The sequence below is a fragment of the Trachurus japonicus genome, chromosome 5 (assembly GCF_045865225.1).
Source record: "Trachurus japonicus isolate A0001 chromosome 5, Traja_1.0".
In the NCBI taxonomy this organism is placed as follows: domain Eukaryota; kingdom Metazoa; phylum Chordata; class Actinopteri; order Carangiformes; family Carangidae; genus Trachurus; species Trachurus japonicus.
In genome coordinates, this window is record NC_140911.1 from 23,447,425 (window position 1) to 23,467,822 (window position 20,398).

The following is a 20,398-nucleotide window of genomic DNA, read 5'->3' on the forward strand; positions in this document are numbered from 1 at the left end:
ACTGACCTCCAGAAGACTTACCTGAAGATGGATGTTTCTTTTTCACATGTTCAAAGAAAAGCTGTGGAAATGACATTTGTGTTTCTTCAGATTGAAGAGTATTTTGCCTGTTGTTAAGGCAGACATTCAAGTTGTGCTCCGTTGATGCACTTTTACTTTAATTCCTCCTTCGAGTGTGTGTGTAGAGGCGTTGTCTTCATGTGGACGCTAAGCCTTGAAGTTCATTATCATTCTGAGTCTGTTTAAACCGTGTTTGAGTATGTTGAATGCCTTTTGTAAAGGCCGTGTTGGAGCTGCAGATGCTCCACAGGAGGCATCGCTGTAGCTACTGTGAAATGATGCGTTGACACTGTGTGTTTGTGAACAAAAACCCTTTTCCTGTGGAAAAGTAAAAAATCTTTTAGAAATGAGTAGGCTACTTGTCTCAGAAGAGAAAGCTCAAAATAAAAATCTTTTTACAAATGATCTACAGTTTTTTCTGTGTTTTCTTCCTTTTGGTTTCCATGACAACAGCTTTAGCAGTCCCAGAGGTGTAGGTGATGAGTGTGGATGAGGGTGAACAGTCATCACTGTTATCTCCCAAACACATGAGCACAGTCAGTGCGATCAGACAGATATTGATCTGGCGTCTCTCATCAATCAGATAACAGGGGGCAGCTGTGTGTAAACCATCCAAACCTCCTGGATTTATAGCTGCCTCCACTTTCCCACACACACATCAGTCGTGTGTGTGTGTGTGTGCTTAGAAGGGAGGAGGGCCTGTGTTTGCATAATTTATTCTCAGGAGGGGTTTCAGTTATACCAGAAGCCAATTTAACTTTTATGATCCAAAGTCTCTTTCCAGTCTCTTTCTTTTAACTTTATCTTGAAGGTTTTTTCTTTAGTATTACTTTATTATTATATATAGTGGTAGAAAGAATATGACTGGACTGAAATTAGTTGGGACTTTTTATTTCATGTTAAAGACATGTTTTCCCTGTCACTTGAAGAAAGAACTAAATACATTTATTAGTATAGGCCTACATCTTCCTTTTTCTATTATTGAATGTCTTAGACAATGTTGCTCTTTCACTGCACTATGATTATTAAGCAGCGGTAACACTTTATTTTAAGGGGTCCTTGTTCCTGTGTAGTTACCTAATTAATTACAGTGTAATTACCTATGTAACTGCATGTAATAGCATGTACTTACATTGTAATTACATAGTGTATTTTGGTGTACTTACAGGTCCTTGTTACACTTGTAATAAGAAATGCTTGTTACAATACCTGGTCAAAGTGGCCTCTCTCTTTGGGGAAGGGGTACATCTGCAAGAAAAATGGGTGAAACCACAACCCATGTTGCCTGGGCAACCTTTTCCATCAATCTTCCTCCTGCCTCTTGAGTCTTGGAACATTTATGCTGTTTCACAACTTAGTCTATGTAACAGTTGTGTTAATACACCGTTGTTACTCTTTGATACAGTGTAATAAGAACATTAAAGTGTACCTGCTGGGATACCTCAGTTCTTAACCATTAACTGCAATAACCAGTGTCTTCGATAGTGTACCACGTGTGCTGTTACACAACTTAGTATATGTAACAGTTGTGTTAGTACACCGTTGTTACTCTTTGATACAGTGGAATGAGCACATTAAAATAAAGTGTACCTGGGTCGGGATACCTCAACTCTTACAAATTAACTGCAATAACCAGTGTCTTTGTACTGTCTTTGAGGGTTAAAAAAGTGTGTGCTTTTGTTCAAAGAAACCGCGTCCGAGTGAGTGGTCTTCTCTTTGGTTCAGAGAAACCGCGTCGAAGTGAGCGCTCGGCTCGTCAAGTCCAGCTATGTTGTGTTTTTTCTGTTGCATGCTCACTTCTCATGCTCGGGTGTAAAAGTGAGCACAGACGGCTAAACAGACTGCTAAATAATATTGTTGGATGCTTTTGCCTTGGGGAATGTCTATCTGTGAGTAGAATATGTCAATAGTGTTACATGATTGTGTATTTTTGTAATTAAGACATGATTAGTTATGTTTTCGGTAAATATACCTTGCTAGCTTTCAGTCTATGCTAACTCTTTTCATTTTGTTAATCTGGATGCTAATTGAAGTGTACCTATTCATGCAATGCTACTGTAAGTACTGTAAGTAAATTGTGTTTCTGTGATCATTTCAGTTTTATGGAGGAGAAATAGAGGACTCCATTAAAGGACAGGAAAAGATCAAGCCTTGTGGTTTTTTGGGGATAATAAAAATAAAGGACGATAAAGGAACACTGAAATGCATTTTTTTGAGTGTGTGGTTTTATGCATACAGATTGCTGATGATGTTTTCAGTTCCATATGAATTGAGTTATCCAGCATTGTCTCATTTTCTGAAAAAATGCTATTCTAGTTATTGGTTTATGTAAAAATACTTGAGTACCAAGTTTCTGCATGATGTTACATGTAAGTATGTAGCAGGTACACTTTATTTTAATGTGCTTATTCCACTGTATCAAAGAGTAACAACGGTGTACTAACACAACTGTTACATATACTAAGTTGTGTAACAGCACACGTGGTACACTATCAAAGACACTGGTTATTGCAGTTAATGGTTAAGAACTGAGGTATCCCAGCAGGTACACTTTAATGTTCTTATTACACTGTATCAAAGAGTAACAACGGTGTAGTAACACAACTGTTACATATACTAAATCGTGTAACAGCACACGTGGTACACTTTATTTTAATGTGCTTATTACACTGTATCAAAGAGTAACAACGGTGTAGTAACACAACTGTTACATATACTAAGTTGTGTAACAGCACACGTGGTACACTATCAAAGACACTGATTATTGCAGTTAAGGACTGAGGTATCTCAGGTACACTTTAATGTTCTTATTACACTGTATCAAAGAGTAACAACGGTGTACTAACAGAACTGTTACATATACTAAGTTGTGTAACAGCACAACAGGTACACTTTATTTTAATGTGCTATTACACTGTATCAAAGAGTAACAACGATGTACTAACACAACTGTTACATATATTAAGTTGTGTAACAGCACACGTGGTACACTATCAAAGACACTGATTATTGCAGTTAATGTTTATGGACTGAGGTATCCCAGGTACACTTTAATGTTCTTATTACACTGTATCAAGGAGTAACAACGGTGTACTAACACAACTGTTACATATATTAAGTTGTGTAACAGCACACGTGGTACACTATCAAAGACACTGGTTATTGCAGTTAATGTGTAAGGACTGAGGTATCCCAGCAGGTACACTTCAATGTGCTCATTCCACTGTATCAAAGAGTAACAAGTGTGTATTAACACAACTGTTACATAGACTAAGTTGTGTAACAGCACACATGTTCCAAGACTCAAGAGACAGGAGGAAGATTGATGGAAAAGTTTTCCCAGGCAACCCATGTTGCGGTTTCACCCATTTTTCTTGCAGATGTACCCCTTCCCCAAAGAGAGAGGCCACTTTGACCAGGTATTGTAACAAGCATTTCTTATTACAAGTGTAACAAGGACCTGTAAGTACACCAAAATACACTATGTATTTACAATGTAAGTACATGCTATTACATGTAGTTACATAGGTAATTACACTGTAATTAATTAGGTAACTACACAGGAACAAGGACCCCTTAAAATAAAGTGTTACCTAAGCAGCTTCTGTTTTCTAGTGTAATTCTTGACATAATAAAACATTCCACTGATCTTATAACATTTGATGCATTGTTGTACAATATACTTTACAATTTTAGTAGTAGTAATTGCTGGATACAGTACCTACAATACAAAAATTATTAGAACTGTATTTATTGTCTTGTCTTTTCATCATCTGTTCAATTTAGGATTTGTTTGTCTCGAAACAGAAATGTAACATATCACGTATAGCCTACTGTTTGTCCTCATATCAAGAGTAATGCATTCTAAATTTTATTAATTTAGTTTAAATTATATATTAACATCTGTTACAACAGCACTTGACAGCACAACGTGACACAATTTGACATGTGTAACACAAGTGATGACATCCTATGCATTACAAAACAAAGATCACCATCACTGTGGCAAAAACACTGAGCTCTCAGGTGCGTGTGTGTGTGTGTGTGTGTGTGTGTGTGTGTGTGTGTGTGTGTGTGTGTGTGTGTGTGTATAAAACCCATCTGCTCACCTGGGAAAGCAGACCTGACTTACACCTGCTTACATCAGACGCAGGGCAGAGTGTTCCCACGCTTTCACACAGACTGTCAAACACAGACACACACACACACTGCGGGCTCATTAGTAATACCTATACCCTATACACTGTATTCCACTGTGTACCAATGATACATCTGATAATGATGATAAACTTTACAAAAAAACAATAACTGCAGCTCAAAGTGGAACAGAGAAACTACATGCTTTGTTTTCAAATGATGAAATAAGACGGGATAATTAATTTGATAATAACACTGAAACTTCAAATGATGTCTAAATTACAAATTATGTTTATCAAATACAACAATAAAATGGCAATCCATTGATTTGTTGCTGAAAGTGACATCATGCTCTATAAGGACATCATTGATCAGGACATCCTGATCAATCTGCACTGAGGGCGAGCAGTGAGACATTTTGATCAGAGTTTAGTCGGAGGTCGATTATTATTCCAGTGAGAGCTGGGTCAATGTTGTGGTTTATTTAACACCAACTGACATCCCTCCAGGATATTGTTAGCAGTATACAGTGGTATACCGTTGACTGATTGATTGATTGATTGATTTCTTATCTCCTGATTATTTCACCCTAAACACCATGCAAATACAATGCAAATACACTGCTGAGACAACTTTTCCCTCCAGATCTGGAGGCAGATCTGTGAGAAGAGAAGGGAGGGAGGGAGGGAGGGAGGGAGGGGTCAGGTTTCTCACCAACACGGTGGAACAGGGTGGGGAAAGAGATGGGGGGTAATTTAACACGGCACACTTCCTTTGTCCTGGGGACTAAGTGGGAGGAAGGCTGAGGAGTGTGGGAAAGCTGTGGAGAGGCAGACTCCACACAGGGGGGGTGGAGGTGGAGGGAGGGGGGTGGGGGGTGGCACACTGCAGACCTGTGGCCATGCGGCCCCTACAGACCCCGTGCCCATGGAGGTGGGCAGACGTGTGGCCCCGTGGCCCCTCCAGACTCCTGGTCCTTGTGGACCTGCAGACCTGCAGCGACTCAGTTCACCAACTGTTTGATGGAACCAGAACTGACAGAGCCCACTACTCACGAGCACAGCACACAAAGACCCACAGGGGGCACGCTCAGACACACACACACACACACACACACACACACACAGGGCTGACAGAGGCCGTTCTGCACGTGTGACAGCTCACAATCCGATTTGCAAACACTGAAGCTGGAGGCTCCAAACACACAAACACACGTTTCGTAAAAACCCTCTCATTTTTACCTCACATCAACTGTTACCAGGCAACGGGTAATAAACAACCACAACAGTCTCATGTGATATCAATCTATTGATGTCAATCAAACATCAGGGAACATGAGTCAAACTTTACACATACACACACAGGTGGTGGGAGGTTTCTCCTCGTTGCTGCTGTTTTTCAGTCTTCACAGTCAAGAGAGTGATTTTAATCTGACACATTAAACTGTTCGTTTTGACAGTTGTGGTTTCTAATGTTGTGACTCGGAGGGTAAATTAAACATCATTAACGCCTCCATTAACAACGTTGACTATTCACTCTGTGACGCTGTTAAAGGTTCAGGTCTTCATACACTTTGGTCACACCTGCTCAGGTTGTGCAAAGCTCAGCATGTAAACTGATGAAACTCATCTGTAAGTGATAGTTCTTATTTTATATCATGCTGCACAAAACGATCTTGTTCTTATTAGGTTAAAAAAAACTTGATAGTTTATCATTCTGCTTGATAGGTTCATTCAGCTACACATGTTTTTATTGAAGTAAATTCTACTTGTATCAGAGTATTTTAAAAGTTGTTGTTTTTCCTTTCCTTTTCTTCACCTAAGCAGGAGATATTTGGTTTTTCACTGGAGTCCTACAGGTGTTATGGATGTTTTTCATTAAGAAGGGGGTGACTTAAAAGAAACATTTAGGGCAGTGAAATCCATTAGATGATGCAGAGCAGACTTTAAATAAATTGTGTTGTCATGACCAAAAAAATCTAAGTATAATGAAGAGCAAACATCTGGAAACAAGGAAAAAACATGTGAAAGATTTAAGGAGAATAAAATGAATTTATTCAAACATCAGTCACTACAAACTGTTTTAAATATCTCATGGTTTCCCTTTATAAAAGGTCACAGTCAGACTCACTTGACAGGAGAAGTTCCCTCCAGCTCATGATGCGTTACAGTCGTTAAATAGTCGACTCCACAGGAGTCACGTTACAAACGAGGCACAGTGAGAGTTTTACATTGTAAAAAAACACAGAAGCTCCACAGCGGAGTCACTATAGCAACAAAAAGCTTTGATGCTGCTTCCAACAGCATCTGCAGTGTCCAACATGCAGGTCATCGTCCTCCTAAAGGGAGGACGTCCACCCTCTGACGTCCACAGCAGCGTCTACCAGGGCCTCCACACGGCTCTGTGAGCGCTGGGCAGCTGCTTCCCTGCAGCCTGGATGTGGCTGTGGGAGGAGAGGGCCGGTGTGGGGCAGGCTCTGTCCCGGCCGGCTCTGTGGGCGGCGTGGAGGTGCTGGAGGTGAGGCAGCGTCACCTCCTTCAGGGAGTTCTGGGACAGGAAGTGCAGCGTCTCCTTCCAGCAGTGGGAGTATCCGTCCCCATGAGCCGTGTGAGCGTTGGAGCCGCGGCGCTGAAGCTGCTGCTTCAGGAACACCACGGTCATCTCCAGCACGTCGGCCTTCTCCAGCTTGGCGTTGGGATCCTGTTTGTGAAACTCCTTCTCCAGCAGGACCTTGAGCTGCTCGATGCAGCTGTTGATGCGATCTCTGCGCATCTTCTCCACGGCCGGTTTCCTCAGCTGTAGAAGAGAAGAGGAGGCTCGGTCAGAGAGACGTTCAGCGGACAGAGCTCGTGGAGAGACACAGTACGGAGGTGGAAAATAGTGGGAAAGTGAGCAGCCGAGCGGCAGGACTTACTTTGTGTCTGTCTTTGGTGGAGAGCTCTGAGATGGGAGAGTCTCTGGTGTTGGTTGGAGCCATCCTGGTGGAGAGCAGAGTGAGCTGTGCTGGGACTGAGGAGCCCTCTCCTCTATTTATAGGCCCACATTAGCATTACAAAGCCATGAGTCCCAGGCAGGATTAGCTTTCCCACACTCTGAGGCCAGTGGGCGAGGCCCGCACAACAATAGGAGAGAGGCATCAATTATCTCATGGTTAACTGGCCTGGTGGCCTCAGCGGAGGGAGGCTGCTGCAGAGCTGTGGAGCTGCAGCAGCTCCCTGCACTTTTATTACCTGGGAACCTTCCCGCTCTCTCATCTGATCAGGCTGCTGCAGATGTGCAGCGGCTGGGACGGCCGCCTGATAAGGGCCACTAAACACATAAAGATAAGACACATGCTGCGTTCTCAGACGGCTGACTCCGGGTCAGTTTACAGGCTCGGTAGAGCTGAGCTCACCTGCAAGAGAGGGAAACACTGAGAAGACTTGTGTTCGATGTATAACACAATAATGGCAATATGACTTTGTTAATAAAATTTGTTGCAGTAGATAATAATAAAGATGGAATAAACTGATGCATATGGGTAAGTTTAAATATGACAGCAGAGGAGAGAAGTTGTGCTATGAGCTATTTTATTTGTTATTTCAGGAATAAAACCTGTTGTTGTTGTTGTTGTTGTTGTTGTTGCCTTTGATCTAAATGTTAAATTTTTAAAGTACAGGGAAAAATTCCTTCTCTCCTGCTGGAATCTTTAACTTCTTTACAGCTGTGCATTGTCTTTCTTGCAAGTGTGAAACTCTGTTGTTGGTGCTATTGTAATTACATGTTGGAGGTTTGTTTTTCATTCATAATATACGAGTGATGATGTGTTTTCAATGTGTTTCTGTCTTAAGAAGTCAATTATTCTGAGTCTCTCTCTCCAGGGAGGAGGCACACTTCCACTTCAACCATAAACTCTGTCTGTCTCTCTGCCCCCTCCTCCCCCTCCTCTCTCCCACAACACCCCCCCTCACCCCACCTCCTCCACCTTCACCACAACACACCCTCTCCTCCTCTCTGAACCAACATCTGAGAGCTGAATGTGGCCCGCTCACGATCTGGGTGATGAAATGAAGTCAAAAGATCTGCATGATGAAATAAAGGTGGGAAAAGTGACAGAGCAGCAGTGAGCTGGTTGTTGTGCTTCATGTGTGTAGGCCTGTGTGTGTCCGTCTGTGGAGAGAAGAGTGTGTGATCCATGCTTCTGGGAAACAAACAGCAGCATTACAACTTCCTCCTGAAGGTGTTGACTTCTTACAAATTGCTGTCTGAACCTATAGACCCCCCTCTCCTCTCCTCCCCTCCCCTCCCCTCTCCCTCTCCCGTCGGTGTGGCGCGTGGATCTGTTGCTGTTGGTGTGAAGCTCGGAGTCTTTGATGTGGTTGGAGACGTGTGCAGGAGACACTTCACCAGCCCACTCCTCACCTCCATCAGCATCAAAGGGGACAAACTGCTGTTATTCCCACCGCAGCAGCAGGAAACACGGCGAGCTGGAGGTCTGGTCTCTGGTCTCTGGTCTCTGGTCCAGACTGTCCAGCACGTGACAACCGCGGCACACTTCTGTCTGAGCAGAGAGGAAGTGGGGAGGGGGCTCAGACAGGACGCTGTTTGTAGTCCTGACTTTATGACAGGCCGCGGGACTGTGGGAAACCCTCAGGTGTTAAAAGTCCACGCACGCGGAGCTCCTCCCGGTCTTTATAAATACCGGACCGGAGGAGGCTGGCTCCACACTGAGACTGAAACCTGCACAAGGACCGAGACTGAAACCTGTGGACTCTGTGATGGCGCCTGTAACTCAGACCAGACCCGAGGACAAACCTGCATCCATGGACACCAGCAGCAGCTCCAACAAGGTAAGAAACCCGGCTGCGACCCTCCCAACCACCCCCCCAAAAAACCCCTGACTGACCCCTGTCCGAGCCTGTAGACCGCGCGTCCAGCTTCTCCGGTGTCTCACTCAACGCGTCTTCTCCTGTGTCCACAGCTGCGTAAACTCATGGTGGAGAAGGTGAGGAGGGACCGCATCAACCACAGCATCGAGCAGCTCAGAGCACTTCTGAACCGGGGGGAGCCGAGCGGGGGGCAGCCGCCCTCCAAGCTGGAGAAGGCCGACATCCTGGAGATGGCTGTGCACTTCCTGAGGCAGAGGGCCCTGGCCCGCGTGGCGCCCAGCTACTCCCGGGGCTTCTCCCAGTGTCTGCAGGAGACGCTGCGGCACCTGTCGCTCCACGCGCCGCTGCAGCCGGAGGAGCGGGAGGAAATCAAGCGCTTCTACGTGCAGCAGAGAGCCGCGCTGCAGAGGCACATGTCCGGGGAGCAGGGCCGGCGGACTGTGGCGCGCAAGCGGTCGAGCTCCAGGTCAGCGTCGCGGTCCCACAGCTCTCTGTGGAGGCCGTGGTAACTCGGACACTTTGTTATTATTATTATGTGGACAATCCGCACTGTGGTGGTTCCCCTGTGCGCAAATGTTGTCTCAGTCTGCGTGCACTGCGGAGGCTTGGATGCTGTGTTGGCTGTGCAACATTTGCACATTTCTTTTTACACTTGTTGCGTTTATGCGTTTGTCTACAATGTACGACAAACAGGTCCGATTATAAACCTGCATTATGTTGCCTTTTGTAAAGGCGGGGACAGGTGGTGCGGTATGTGTATTGTTGGTTGACTTATCTTCGATTTGTGTTGTTATTAACTGTCTATTAAACATTCCTCTTGTTTACGTGTCTTTTCACCCTTTTGTGTTGTGTCATGACCCAAATATGTTGTGTCAGTGCAGCTAATAAATCCTGAACACTGTTGATCCTCAGTTTGGTATAGTGCAGATCCATGGACACAATCCATTAATAATAATAGTTCCTTGCTCAGTTTAACAACACGCAGTGGGTTGTAGGCTACTGCCTCATATGTAGCATAATAACAGAAACTGCACAGGCTGGTTGATGATAACAGGACGGTTGTTTAACAGCTGCTCTGAGCTCTGCTGTTAACCCCAGTCCACTGCTGCCCTGCTGTGGAGAAGAGCACAGTTACACCTCTATGACACAGCCAGAGGTCAGGGATAGCAGATTTATGATCAAGACTCCAGCCACAGTGTGTATGAAAGGGTTAATTCGTGTTTGTGTTTCAGGATTTTGATGTTAGTCTTTTAACCATGTTTGACTTCAGTGTTTTCACTTCATATCATCTCTCTGCATTATTGATGTTTTGCTTCATTGTCATATTTAGTTTGATTGTACTTTATGCTGCCATAAAACAACACAAATTAAAGACTTCTAAATAAAATTATCCCAATTCTGTAAATGCATGCCTCAGATTGATCAGATTCAAACCAGGTGATTGAAGCAGAAAAAATCAGTTTGAAATATTTATTAAATAACAACTAAAATACTTAGCTCCACCTTAAAACATTTAAAATGCTGTAAATGCAATTCCACACTGAAGCTATTCATTGATTAATCAACTCATTTCATTTTCATTTGTAACGGGACTCTGCATATTCATGAACTACAATATGCAAATATGCCAGATTTAGCTCTAAAGCTAATTTCCATCTGCAGTCCTGACAGATGCAATTTTTAATAAAACCTACAATCGTGCAGAGTTTTACTTTTACTACTCTCTCAGCAGATAATAATTGGTTCATAATTATTTGTAAAACAAAGACTTTGTGGTTTATTTTTCTTTGGAACATGAATTACATTTTCAGCCGCTGTCATGTATTATTTTAAGTCATGTGAACCAAGCAGGATCAAATGACTCAGCCACAGCCAGTTGATGGTATGACACACACAAAAAATCATAAATCAAATCCTAATGAAGTGAGAATACAACAATATAAATGAAAATCAATATAAATGTGAATTTTGCAAAGTGAAAAAAAACAACATTGTGGTTTATGATGTAACAAGATACAGTAAATATTCAGGAACGAAAAGAGAAGAGATTAAATGTATGAAGCAAAAGCTGAATGTGAAATAAATGTAACTTTGGTGTAATAATTCACTCACTTTTCCTTTTAAAGACATAAACAACATTATTAATATGATTGATCTCTTCATCTCTAAAGGCTCTACTCCACTGTCACAGAGACCTTCAGTGGAAACATTTTAATTTTATCAACAGTGCTGATGTATGGACACAGCTTCTCAGTGAAAGTGTGTGTGAAGGTGTGTACGTGCATGTGAGTATCAGGATCAGAGAACGACAGTTTCCCTTTGTCAAAGTCCAGATTCACTCTGACCCTCTGGAGCTTCTTCTGCACTTGGAGAGCAGTGGCTGGAGCTGGTGGTGAATATGCTGAGTATTTATCTCTAGATACAAATATTCCCCAGCAGCCAGACTGTATGTCTCCCTTCCTCGGGACAGACTCTGCCAACACACCCAGTGACCATTTTGTACTGTCTCCAACCTCGACATCCCAGCTGTGAGTCCCTGAGTGAAAACCTTCAGAGCCAAGAACACAGCCGTTTGTCAAACCTCTCTGGGTTATCAGGAAGCTGCTGTTTCTCTCCATCTCTCACACTGGTCAGATCATCAGACAGGATGAGATGTTGTTCAGCAGAGTTTGGGTCCAGAACCACAGGACTGTAGGAGACCTGGTCCTTCATCTTGTTCCAGATGTTGAAGACCAGGTTGCCCAGATGTTTGGCCACATCTATCAGAGCTCCTGAGCCCAGCTGTGGATCATCCAGCAGGGGGCGCTGCTGGACTCTTTCCACTGCAGCCTTGTAGTTGTTGAGGACGATCTCTCTTCTCTCTCCTGTAAGAAGCTCTCACACAGGTTCTTCAACACTCGGTTTAAAGGAGGTTCTTCCTTTGAAGATCTTCTCTTACAAACTGGACACTCTCGTGTTGGTCTCTCTCTCCACCAGGACTTCAGACAGACTTTACAGAAGCTGTGGCTACAGGACAGAACAATTGGATCACTGAAGACCTCTTGGCAGACCGTACAGCAGAGCTCCTCCTCTAATCTGGAAGCCATTTAGTCTCTGAGAGAAACTGAAAATACAGCAGACAGAAAGTCCAGTCAGTCATGGCTCCTCTCAGTCTACTAACTTCACTGAGTTTTACTCTGTGGGTTTTGTCAAACTTCCCTTCAGTGTGCAGAGTCTCAGCAGATTAAAGCAGCGGTGTTGTAGTTTCCATTCCTCTGTGCTGTAGCTGGATTCACTCAGAGGAAGTGTTTGGTCTGAGGGTGAATCTTATTGTCTGTATCAGTCTGTGTCTCTTTAAGTGAGGAAAAAGAAACCGTTTCCTGGTTTGTCCCAGTTGAGTCAGGAGTGACAGAGCTTTGTCAGCTTACTGTGCTTATAGTTGAAGGCTGAGAGTGAGGTGCTACTCTCTGCTGGAGACAGTTATCTGCCCTTCACTCTCTCACAGGAACATGCCAAGGCCATTTTCCCTCCTTTTGCGTCTTAAATCTCACTATTTTGCGGTTTCCAGACACAGCTGCAGACCTAGGTGATAATAACTGGCGCCATCACACTTTATGTGCGAAGAAAGAAACCATTGTTACTTTCCCATCACACAGGCAGTGTAAATTTTAATCTTAGTGTTTGTGCCCAATAGGCAATAGGATGCTAACATATGTCCCTGTCCCCTGTCTTTGTCCGCCTTTCTGGTTTAGGAATCTGAACTTGTGGTCCGGCCCCTCAGAACTGAGGTGGCCTCACGCACTCATGTTGTGTCCATAGACTCGCCTGCACATACGCACATTACACCTGTGTAATGTGACTATAGTCAGTCATGGCTCACCTCTCCTACTAACTTCACTGAGCTTTACTTTGTGCTTTTTTTTGTCTTAGCTGACAGGAGTGGTGATCTACTTCATGGTTTGACATGTTGTGCTCTTCTGCAGGCCTCAGTTGTAATAAGTGGTTATTTTAATTACTGCTGCCTTTCTATCAGTTAAAACCAGTCCGGCCATTCTCCTCTGACCTCTGGCATTAACAGGGCATTTCCTCTCAGATAACTGCCACTCGCTGGATATTCTCTGTGAACCCTAGAGATGGTTGTGGGTGAAAATCCCATCTGGCACAACCATGTCTGACACAACCATATCATGTTCAGATTCACTTAAATCGACTTTATTCTCCATTCTGATGCTTCAGCAGATCTTCTTTATAAATGAGCAGTTAAACAGGCGTACCTAATGAAGTGGCCAAGGAAGTGTACGGCATATTTGTATTTATGGGGAGTCATGGTTGGTCTGATCTGAGCATGAAAGCTTTAGAGGAGTTTTTAACTGCAGCACTTTAAAGTTGTGCTTCAGCTGTGAAGGTGAGAGGCAGGACATTTGTGTCAAAGATGAAACCATTACAACCTTTACACAAGTTCAAATGTTTGAAACTTTACACTTTTAACATTAATAATAACACCCAGTTCACTAGGTCTCATGCAAGGGATTTGTTTTTTGCTTGTTGTCTTTTAAACCTTTTAGTACCTCTCCTGCTTCCACAAACCAGTCTCAACACAGAGTGACATTCAGAGGGATTTATTCCAACATGAAAACAAACAATATCAAAGTGCAACAACAGAGACACCTAATTGAAAAAAAATCTAGTTAAACAATATGCTTAGATCAATAACATCATAATTTTCCCTTTAATTAAAGGATTACCAAATTAATAGTTGTACTTTGATTCAACTGAATCATTGAGTCAAGCAGTAGATAAAGATCTGCCCTGCATGTTTTCAAACATGTTCTACAGCAACACAACTGCTCATTACATAAGCATAATAAGTGCTTTAACACATGTTACATCTCTACGTCACCCACAGATTTCAAAACAAACACTGATCCTCTCAGTTAAAAGGCTGTGGTCCACTCAAAATTCAAGATTTCTAAGGACAATTCCACAAACGCCCGAGTCTCTTCTTTTTCTACTTTGTTAAACACAGAGTAGATCCACGTCTTCCTCTGCATCAGGAAACAGGCGTAAAATGTCTCTGGAGTATTTGGAGTAGCCGCTGTGTGACAGCAGAGTTTTTCTGAGTGTGAGGAAGGACATGGTTTTCTCCAGGAGATATGACACAGGTGTCCCGCTCTGCAGCTGTTCTCCAATCAGAGCCTTCAGCTTCTCCACCTGACCGCAGCACCTCCTCTCCAGCAGGTTGAGTTTACACCTGAGAGACAGGACGTCATGCAGCGTTAACGCGGAGTCAATATCACAATCATATAACATCAAAATTTAGACACAGAATAAATGTTATGGGCAATTACAGAGCAATAACTAATAGTAGCCTACCCAGGGCCGTTGCTAGGAATTCTGGGCCCCCTGAAAGAATACTAAAGTGGGCCCCTACCCCCTGACTTTTCCGCTTTTTTTCTTTGACTACATACGTATTATCATTTTTTATTTAGCCTACTTTGTTTTGATACTAATGCAGCATTACTATTAGTCAGGGTCTTATGCAGAATAATTCAGTCATACAAAGATTAGACTACTGGGTTTTTTGGGGGGCCCTACTGGTTGCTGGGCCCCTAGAATTATCATCACCTTTCTCCCCTATACAACGGCCCTGAGCCTACCATCTATAACTCCTATGGACAATGCAAGGCCGCATAAATCTCCTGTTCTGTTCTCGTAACTGTGACAACAGAAGTGGTCAGTGCTAATCTCTTCCTAACCCTGGCCTAAAAGTACTGTTTGTGCCTAAACCCGGTGAAGCTTGTTACTGTTACTTTTCTAAAACATGCCAGCAAATACCAATACCAATTTTGCATTGAATGTGGACATAAAGAGTTTATGTTCTTCTGTGGTTCATGCTGTTGAGATATGTACCTGGATTATTTCCTCACAGGAGAGTCACATTATACTGGACATTAATGAACACTTCGTTGTACGTAACTACATAAAATACGCCAATGAAATAAACCAGTTGTTTATAGAGAACAAATAGTGGAGTGTCTCAGAGTGAGGCTGTGTCTCACCTGAACAGCTGTTCCTTCATGCTGTCCTGAAGTGTAAGGTCCAGGTACTGAGACATTTCCAGACGTGTAGTGAAGTTCGAAGAGTAGCTGAGTCTCCTGTCTCCTCGCTGTCGGTTCAGAGGACGTCTCTCTTCATGTCTCTGTCTCCTCTCTGTATTTATACAGCTCGACCGTCTCTCTCTCTCGGCTGTCTGACCAATCAGGGGCTGGGAGCTCGGGACAATGGGCTGAATTAAAATGTCTGCGCCACAGAACAGGTGGGACGTTGTTCATCAGGCCAAATGTCAAAGAGATTCAGAAAATGTTGCCTGGGAACGTGTCAGAGCCAAGTGGACGTCTCACTGTCTGAGTCCTCAGAGACACTATACAACTTAGAGCAGCTGAGAGACAAAGACTCTGTATTTACAGGGACATCGCCACGTCAGTCTTGAGATAATGCATATTATCGATTGGGGCTGCACGATTAATAATGAATTAACTATTGAAATGACTAATTTATTTATTTTCTATTAGTATATTTTATGTAGTTACTGTATGATTCCTGCTCTGACAGTAACAACTGAATAATGAATAGTTTGCTGCAGCTCTGATCTGAAACAGGTTTTGTTTTGTTTTGATTTACAACAGTTTTATGTGTATTATTTTAAAGACTACAGGAGCTGTGAACTGAAGTTTTCCCTGATTTAACACAGTGACATCAACAAAGCAGATGTGGTTCACCGTCGTCTGTGCAAACGGAGCCTGAGAACCGTCCGGACGCTTTGTGAGAACTCACACACACGCACACACGCCTATTGTGTGTGAGGGATGAAGAAGTGTGGGAAGCCGTGTGTCGCCCTGACTCCACAGAGAGGGAGGGTGGGAGGGGTGGGGTCGTGTGACTGGGGCACGCTCAGTCTCGTGCTGGAAACTGTGGGAGCTCGGAGGAGGGAAAGTGGAAAACTGCACTCCCCCAACACACACACACACACACACACACACACACAGATAGAGACAAACAGACTGAACAGAGTGTAAACTCATTCTTCTTTAAACTGAGGGAAAAGTTCGTGAACCTTCAGTTGACTGTTTTTGAAGCAGTGTTAGTCAGTGTTGGTCATTTTGGGTGTGGTGGACAGTGGAAATATGATGATGTCTTTACACATCTCAAACTCCACTGATCTGTAGATGTGAATATCTGAAAATCAGTGACTACAAGTTGCCAGGTTTGTCTGTTTTCTACAAAATGTTGGGTATTGTAAGTAGGACTGACAGACTTGGATATGGCTAAACAATAATACATTTCATATGTACCGCCTGTAGGGGATCATGAGATGCGCCACTACCGTCCCCCACGGCATTTTTACATTCACCCCCCTCCCTGTCCACCTAGGCTAAACAATAATACAGGTAATCATGAATACACCACAACCGACCCCCCTCCTCACCATCATTTACATTCACTCCCCCCTCCCTGCCCACCTACTATAAAAACAGGTCATATCAGGACATAAGCATCGTCTGAGGGTAATCATGGACACACCGCGACCGACCCCCTCCTCCACACCCGGCTCATGCCTGTGAGGTCGCATGCACATAATATATACTAGGCTACTGGTGATATATCTGAAATATTTATGTTATAAAGGGTTAAAAAAAAAAACATATTCACAGAACAAACTCAAGTTTCACCCACTGATTAAAGTATAACCAGAGCAAAATTGCTACTATCATCAAAGCACATCACATGCAGTTTCTTATTCTGTGATTTATCTTATCAACTAATCATTTAGTCCTTTAGAATCAATATCTAACAATTTCAATAATATTTCTGCCACTGTCTTCCAGTCTCTCTGTAAAGTGGCCCCCAACACCACCCTCTGTCCCCAAAAGACCTGAAGGGAACGGCACCATCTCCTGACGTTAATGAGAATCACAATCAGGCTACAAATTCAGACTTATTTGATCAGAATGGATGAGATGAGGCGCTGCAGAGGAGAGGTTGAGACAAACTGAAGAACGACATTCAATATCAGAGAGGGTTATGTGTTGTGTTATGTTATGTGTTTGCAGATAATATCACAATCACTAGATCCTGAGCAGTCATCTCCTTGGTAACTGGTCTGACTGGGAGCTGTGGTCTGAACCTACTGTCCCTCTATCTATGGATGAGCTCTGATGCATGTGGGTCAGTTATGGAGGTTTTCATCTCTGAATGTGTCAACAAATGTAACAATAATTAATAGAATTGTTTAATAGAATAATTAAATGATTTAATGACAAAAATGCTTGAAAGCAGATTATCAAGAAGAAGGTTTTGAAAAGTGTTTGGACAAACTGATAAAGCAGCTTCATACAAAAGCAACAGGAGAATCATAATTATTTCTATTATATTATGAAATTGATGTCAAATGGAAACATGTATTAAATTAAGTTTAGTGCGAACAGCAGCAGCTCTGATTCAGTCTTCAAGTCTCTGCACGTTGAGTTTTCAGAGCTTCATCACAGCCACAGCTTTGATGTTACAGTAAAACACTAGTGAACAACTCACTCCTGCACGTGCATGTCCTTTTTAAAGCACACACACACACACACACACACACACACACACACACACACACACACACAGATGTAACAGGTGTGTGTGTGTGTGTGTGTGTGTGTGTGTGTGTGTGTGTGTGTGTGAGCAGCTTCCGTCTGCAGGAAGACACACAGCTGCAGAGATTAGAGGAGGAAACATCGGCTGGACTTCAGACTGGACCTAAAGAGTGATTCTGTTGTTATTACTATTTATTAAATCAGTCGGCCATTTTGAGATCTTGCCAAGGGCTCAAGCTGCACCGACAGGACTAGATTTAAATACTTGTTTCTCTCAGTGGAGTGCATGTGTGTGTGTGTGTGTGTGTGTGTGTGTGTGTGTGTTGTCAGATGGAGGTTTGTTTTTCAGACTGCTGCTTGCCGCTGCTGCTGACTGACGGCTTCACTCTGACTTCACCTTCCAGTTTAAAACCAAAAACAGACTCAGCAAGTGAAGACAGAGTGACACACACATCACCTGAATGAGTGTTTGTGATGAGTGTGTGTGACATGTTTCACAACACCAAGAAGAAGAAGAGGAAGAAGAAGAAGAAGACGTCCTTGGTCATCTGCCATGCTGTGAAATAAATAAGACTCATCCTTTAGTTCAAGAGAGACAAACACGTCTTAAAGCTCCACATTGAGCCACACTTGCAGTAAGGGACGAATCAAACGGAGTAAAACCATCAGACATGCGCTGCTTAGTGTTGGGTGAAGTTCAGACAGCAGCTCAGGTTACAGGTGTGTGTGTGTGTGTGTAAACAGTCATCAGTGTGTGTTGTGTGATGAGAGGCTGACAGGAAGGGTGTGTGTCGCTGACTTCTTTCATCTGGAAATACAGGATTTAGGAAGAGGAAACTGCAAACACTCATTTTTACCTGAGCGGGATCTTTGATGTTTCACAGCTCAACTGATCTGATCAAACTCCGAAATTTGATATTGTTATTATCAATATTCTTATTTTGGTAAAATGTATTTTTACAGTCTGGACATTTTTCAGATCACCCGTGTTTTGTTTTGTTTTTGTTACTGCGTGGCATCATATGATGAACCTTTTATACTGAGAAGAATGGATGCACTGTGTTAATTTCTCTTGCTACCTGCTGTCCTGGCGCACACCTGGAGGGGCGGAGCTTCAGCGGGTAAAAGCAGGTAAATCCTCAGCTTTTCATCTGCAGCCTCAGCCAGAGTCAAAGTCACAGGGGGAAACAGCAGCTGCACCTGAAGGTGAGACAAAGACAGATATGGAGATATATGATGTATATTGTGGATATACAGATGTGTATACTTGGTGTACTTGTAATTATTGTGCAGTGAGAACAGTTGTACTGGGCTTGTTGTTTTAGTCTAGTTTACCACTGAGTTATAATTATGCAACTGTGGGCACATTGAGTTATAGCATTGTTATTAGTATTTTCTTAACGATTTCAGAGATCAGACAATAGACACTGCCTAATGAACGTAATTTAAAAGTGAATTAGAGAAATCACCAACATCTGAAGTCGTGTTTCTTATCTGTTTGGAATTTGATGTTTTCAGTCTGTATGTTATGTTGTTTTTTTTCTCCACATTTTCTACTTTATTGTCCTGTTAAAACCTTTGGGCCTTTTATTTCTTTTTTAATTGATCAGTTAGGCTACATTTCAGCTTTTCAGTTCATGTTTTTAAAATTTCACACTTTCTCCTTCTGAAACTTACAATTATTTTCCCTAATCAATTGTGATTGAAAACCAAAACCCAAACTGGAAGATTTTCAGTAGGCTATAATCGAATGTGAGATGAGGAAAAGCATCAAATTCTCACATTGAGGAAGCGCTCTGATGCTTTATGTTTTATACAAGACTGACAGGATTATTAAATGATCAAAGCTACTGATTTAGTCACTAATCGATCAATTAATAGTTGCTTTTCACTCTAGATGCAATTTAGTTTGATTCAAGTATGATTTTTTTCTGTTTCCCTTGTGGTCACATCTTTTGTTATAACTTTCAGTCAGTGTTAAGAAGACATTGCCATGGTTACTGGATTCATCAGGTGCTGATAATCAGGTTTTAAAGGGATAGTTCACCCAAAATTCAAATTTCAGAGTCCTCCGTGCCTTCTCGGAGTTAAGGGGGGGTCCGCGCAGCAGTATTTGTCCATATAATGGTTGTGAATGGTGCTCACTTTTCTTCGTCCAAAAAGACACCAAAAAACATCCAAATACCTCCATGCTGCTCGTCTGTAATGTCCCTCTTGTATTGAAGCCCCGACATGAGAAATTGTTCCGCCGGGAAGAGCAGTGAACCGAGACACTGGGAGCTTCTGCTACAAACAAGCTTAAAATATAGACTTATTTAAATTTTTCGGAACAATTTCTCATGTCGGGGCTTCAATACAAGAGGGACATTACAGACGAGCACTATGGAGGTATTTGGATGTTTTTTGGTGTCTTTTTGGATGAAGAAAAGTGAGCACCATTCACAACCATTATATGGACAAATACTGCTGCGCGGACCCCCCTCGTAACTCCGAGAAGGCACGGAGGACTCTGAAAATTCTCCCAGCCCAAGTCGACATGAGGGTGAGTAGATAATGAGTGAAATTTTAATTTTGGGTGAACTATCCCTTTAAAAGCTGAACTGTTTTAATTTTCAGATGGTTTAGTGTGAAGTTGTGTTTGACTTTTATTCTTCCATTTTCTCAGCAGTGACTCTTAATCATCAGTAATAATCAATTCATTGATCATCAGTTCAGCCT

General features: G+C 42.7%; 2 protein-coding genes and 1 long non-coding RNA gene across 3 annotated transcripts; 1 reads left to right on the forward strand and 2 right to left on the reverse strand.

Annotated features, from left to right (window-relative positions):
* Nucleotides 1-6,234: 6,234 nt before the first annotated feature.
* Nucleotides 6,235-7,485, reverse strand: LOC146987571 (transcription factor HES-5-like). The gene is made up of 2 exons (XM_085778058.1): nt 7,112-7,485; nt 6,235-6,993 (listed from the first exon to the last, which is right to left on the reverse strand). The coding sequence occupies exons 1-2, from the start codon at nt 7,172-7,174 to the stop codon at nt 6,577-6,579; spliced, it is 480 nt and encodes a 159-aa protein (XP_085634184.1). The 5' UTR covers nt 7,175-7,485; the 3' UTR covers nt 6,235-6,576.
* A 1,182-nt stretch (nt 7,486-8,667) lies between these two features.
* LOC146987572 (transcription factor HES-5-like) lies at nt 8,668-9,888 on the forward strand. The gene is made up of 2 exons (XM_085778059.1): nt 8,668-9,026; nt 9,158-9,888. Exons 1-2 carry the CDS (start codon nt 8,955-8,957, stop codon nt 9,572-9,574), a joined length of 489 nt encoding a protein of 162 aa, XP_085634185.1. The 5' UTR covers nt 8,668-8,954; the 3' UTR covers nt 9,575-9,888.
* A 4,138-nt stretch (nt 9,889-14,026) lies between these two features.
* On the reverse strand, nt 14,027-15,441 carry LOC146987573 (uncharacterized). The gene is made up of 2 exons (XR_015035931.1): nt 15,104-15,441; nt 14,027-14,295 (listed from the first exon to the last, which is right to left on the reverse strand). It is a non-coding gene; the product is annotated as an uncharacterized LOC146987573 (long non-coding RNA).
* Nucleotides 15,442-20,398: the final 4,957 nt, after the last annotated feature.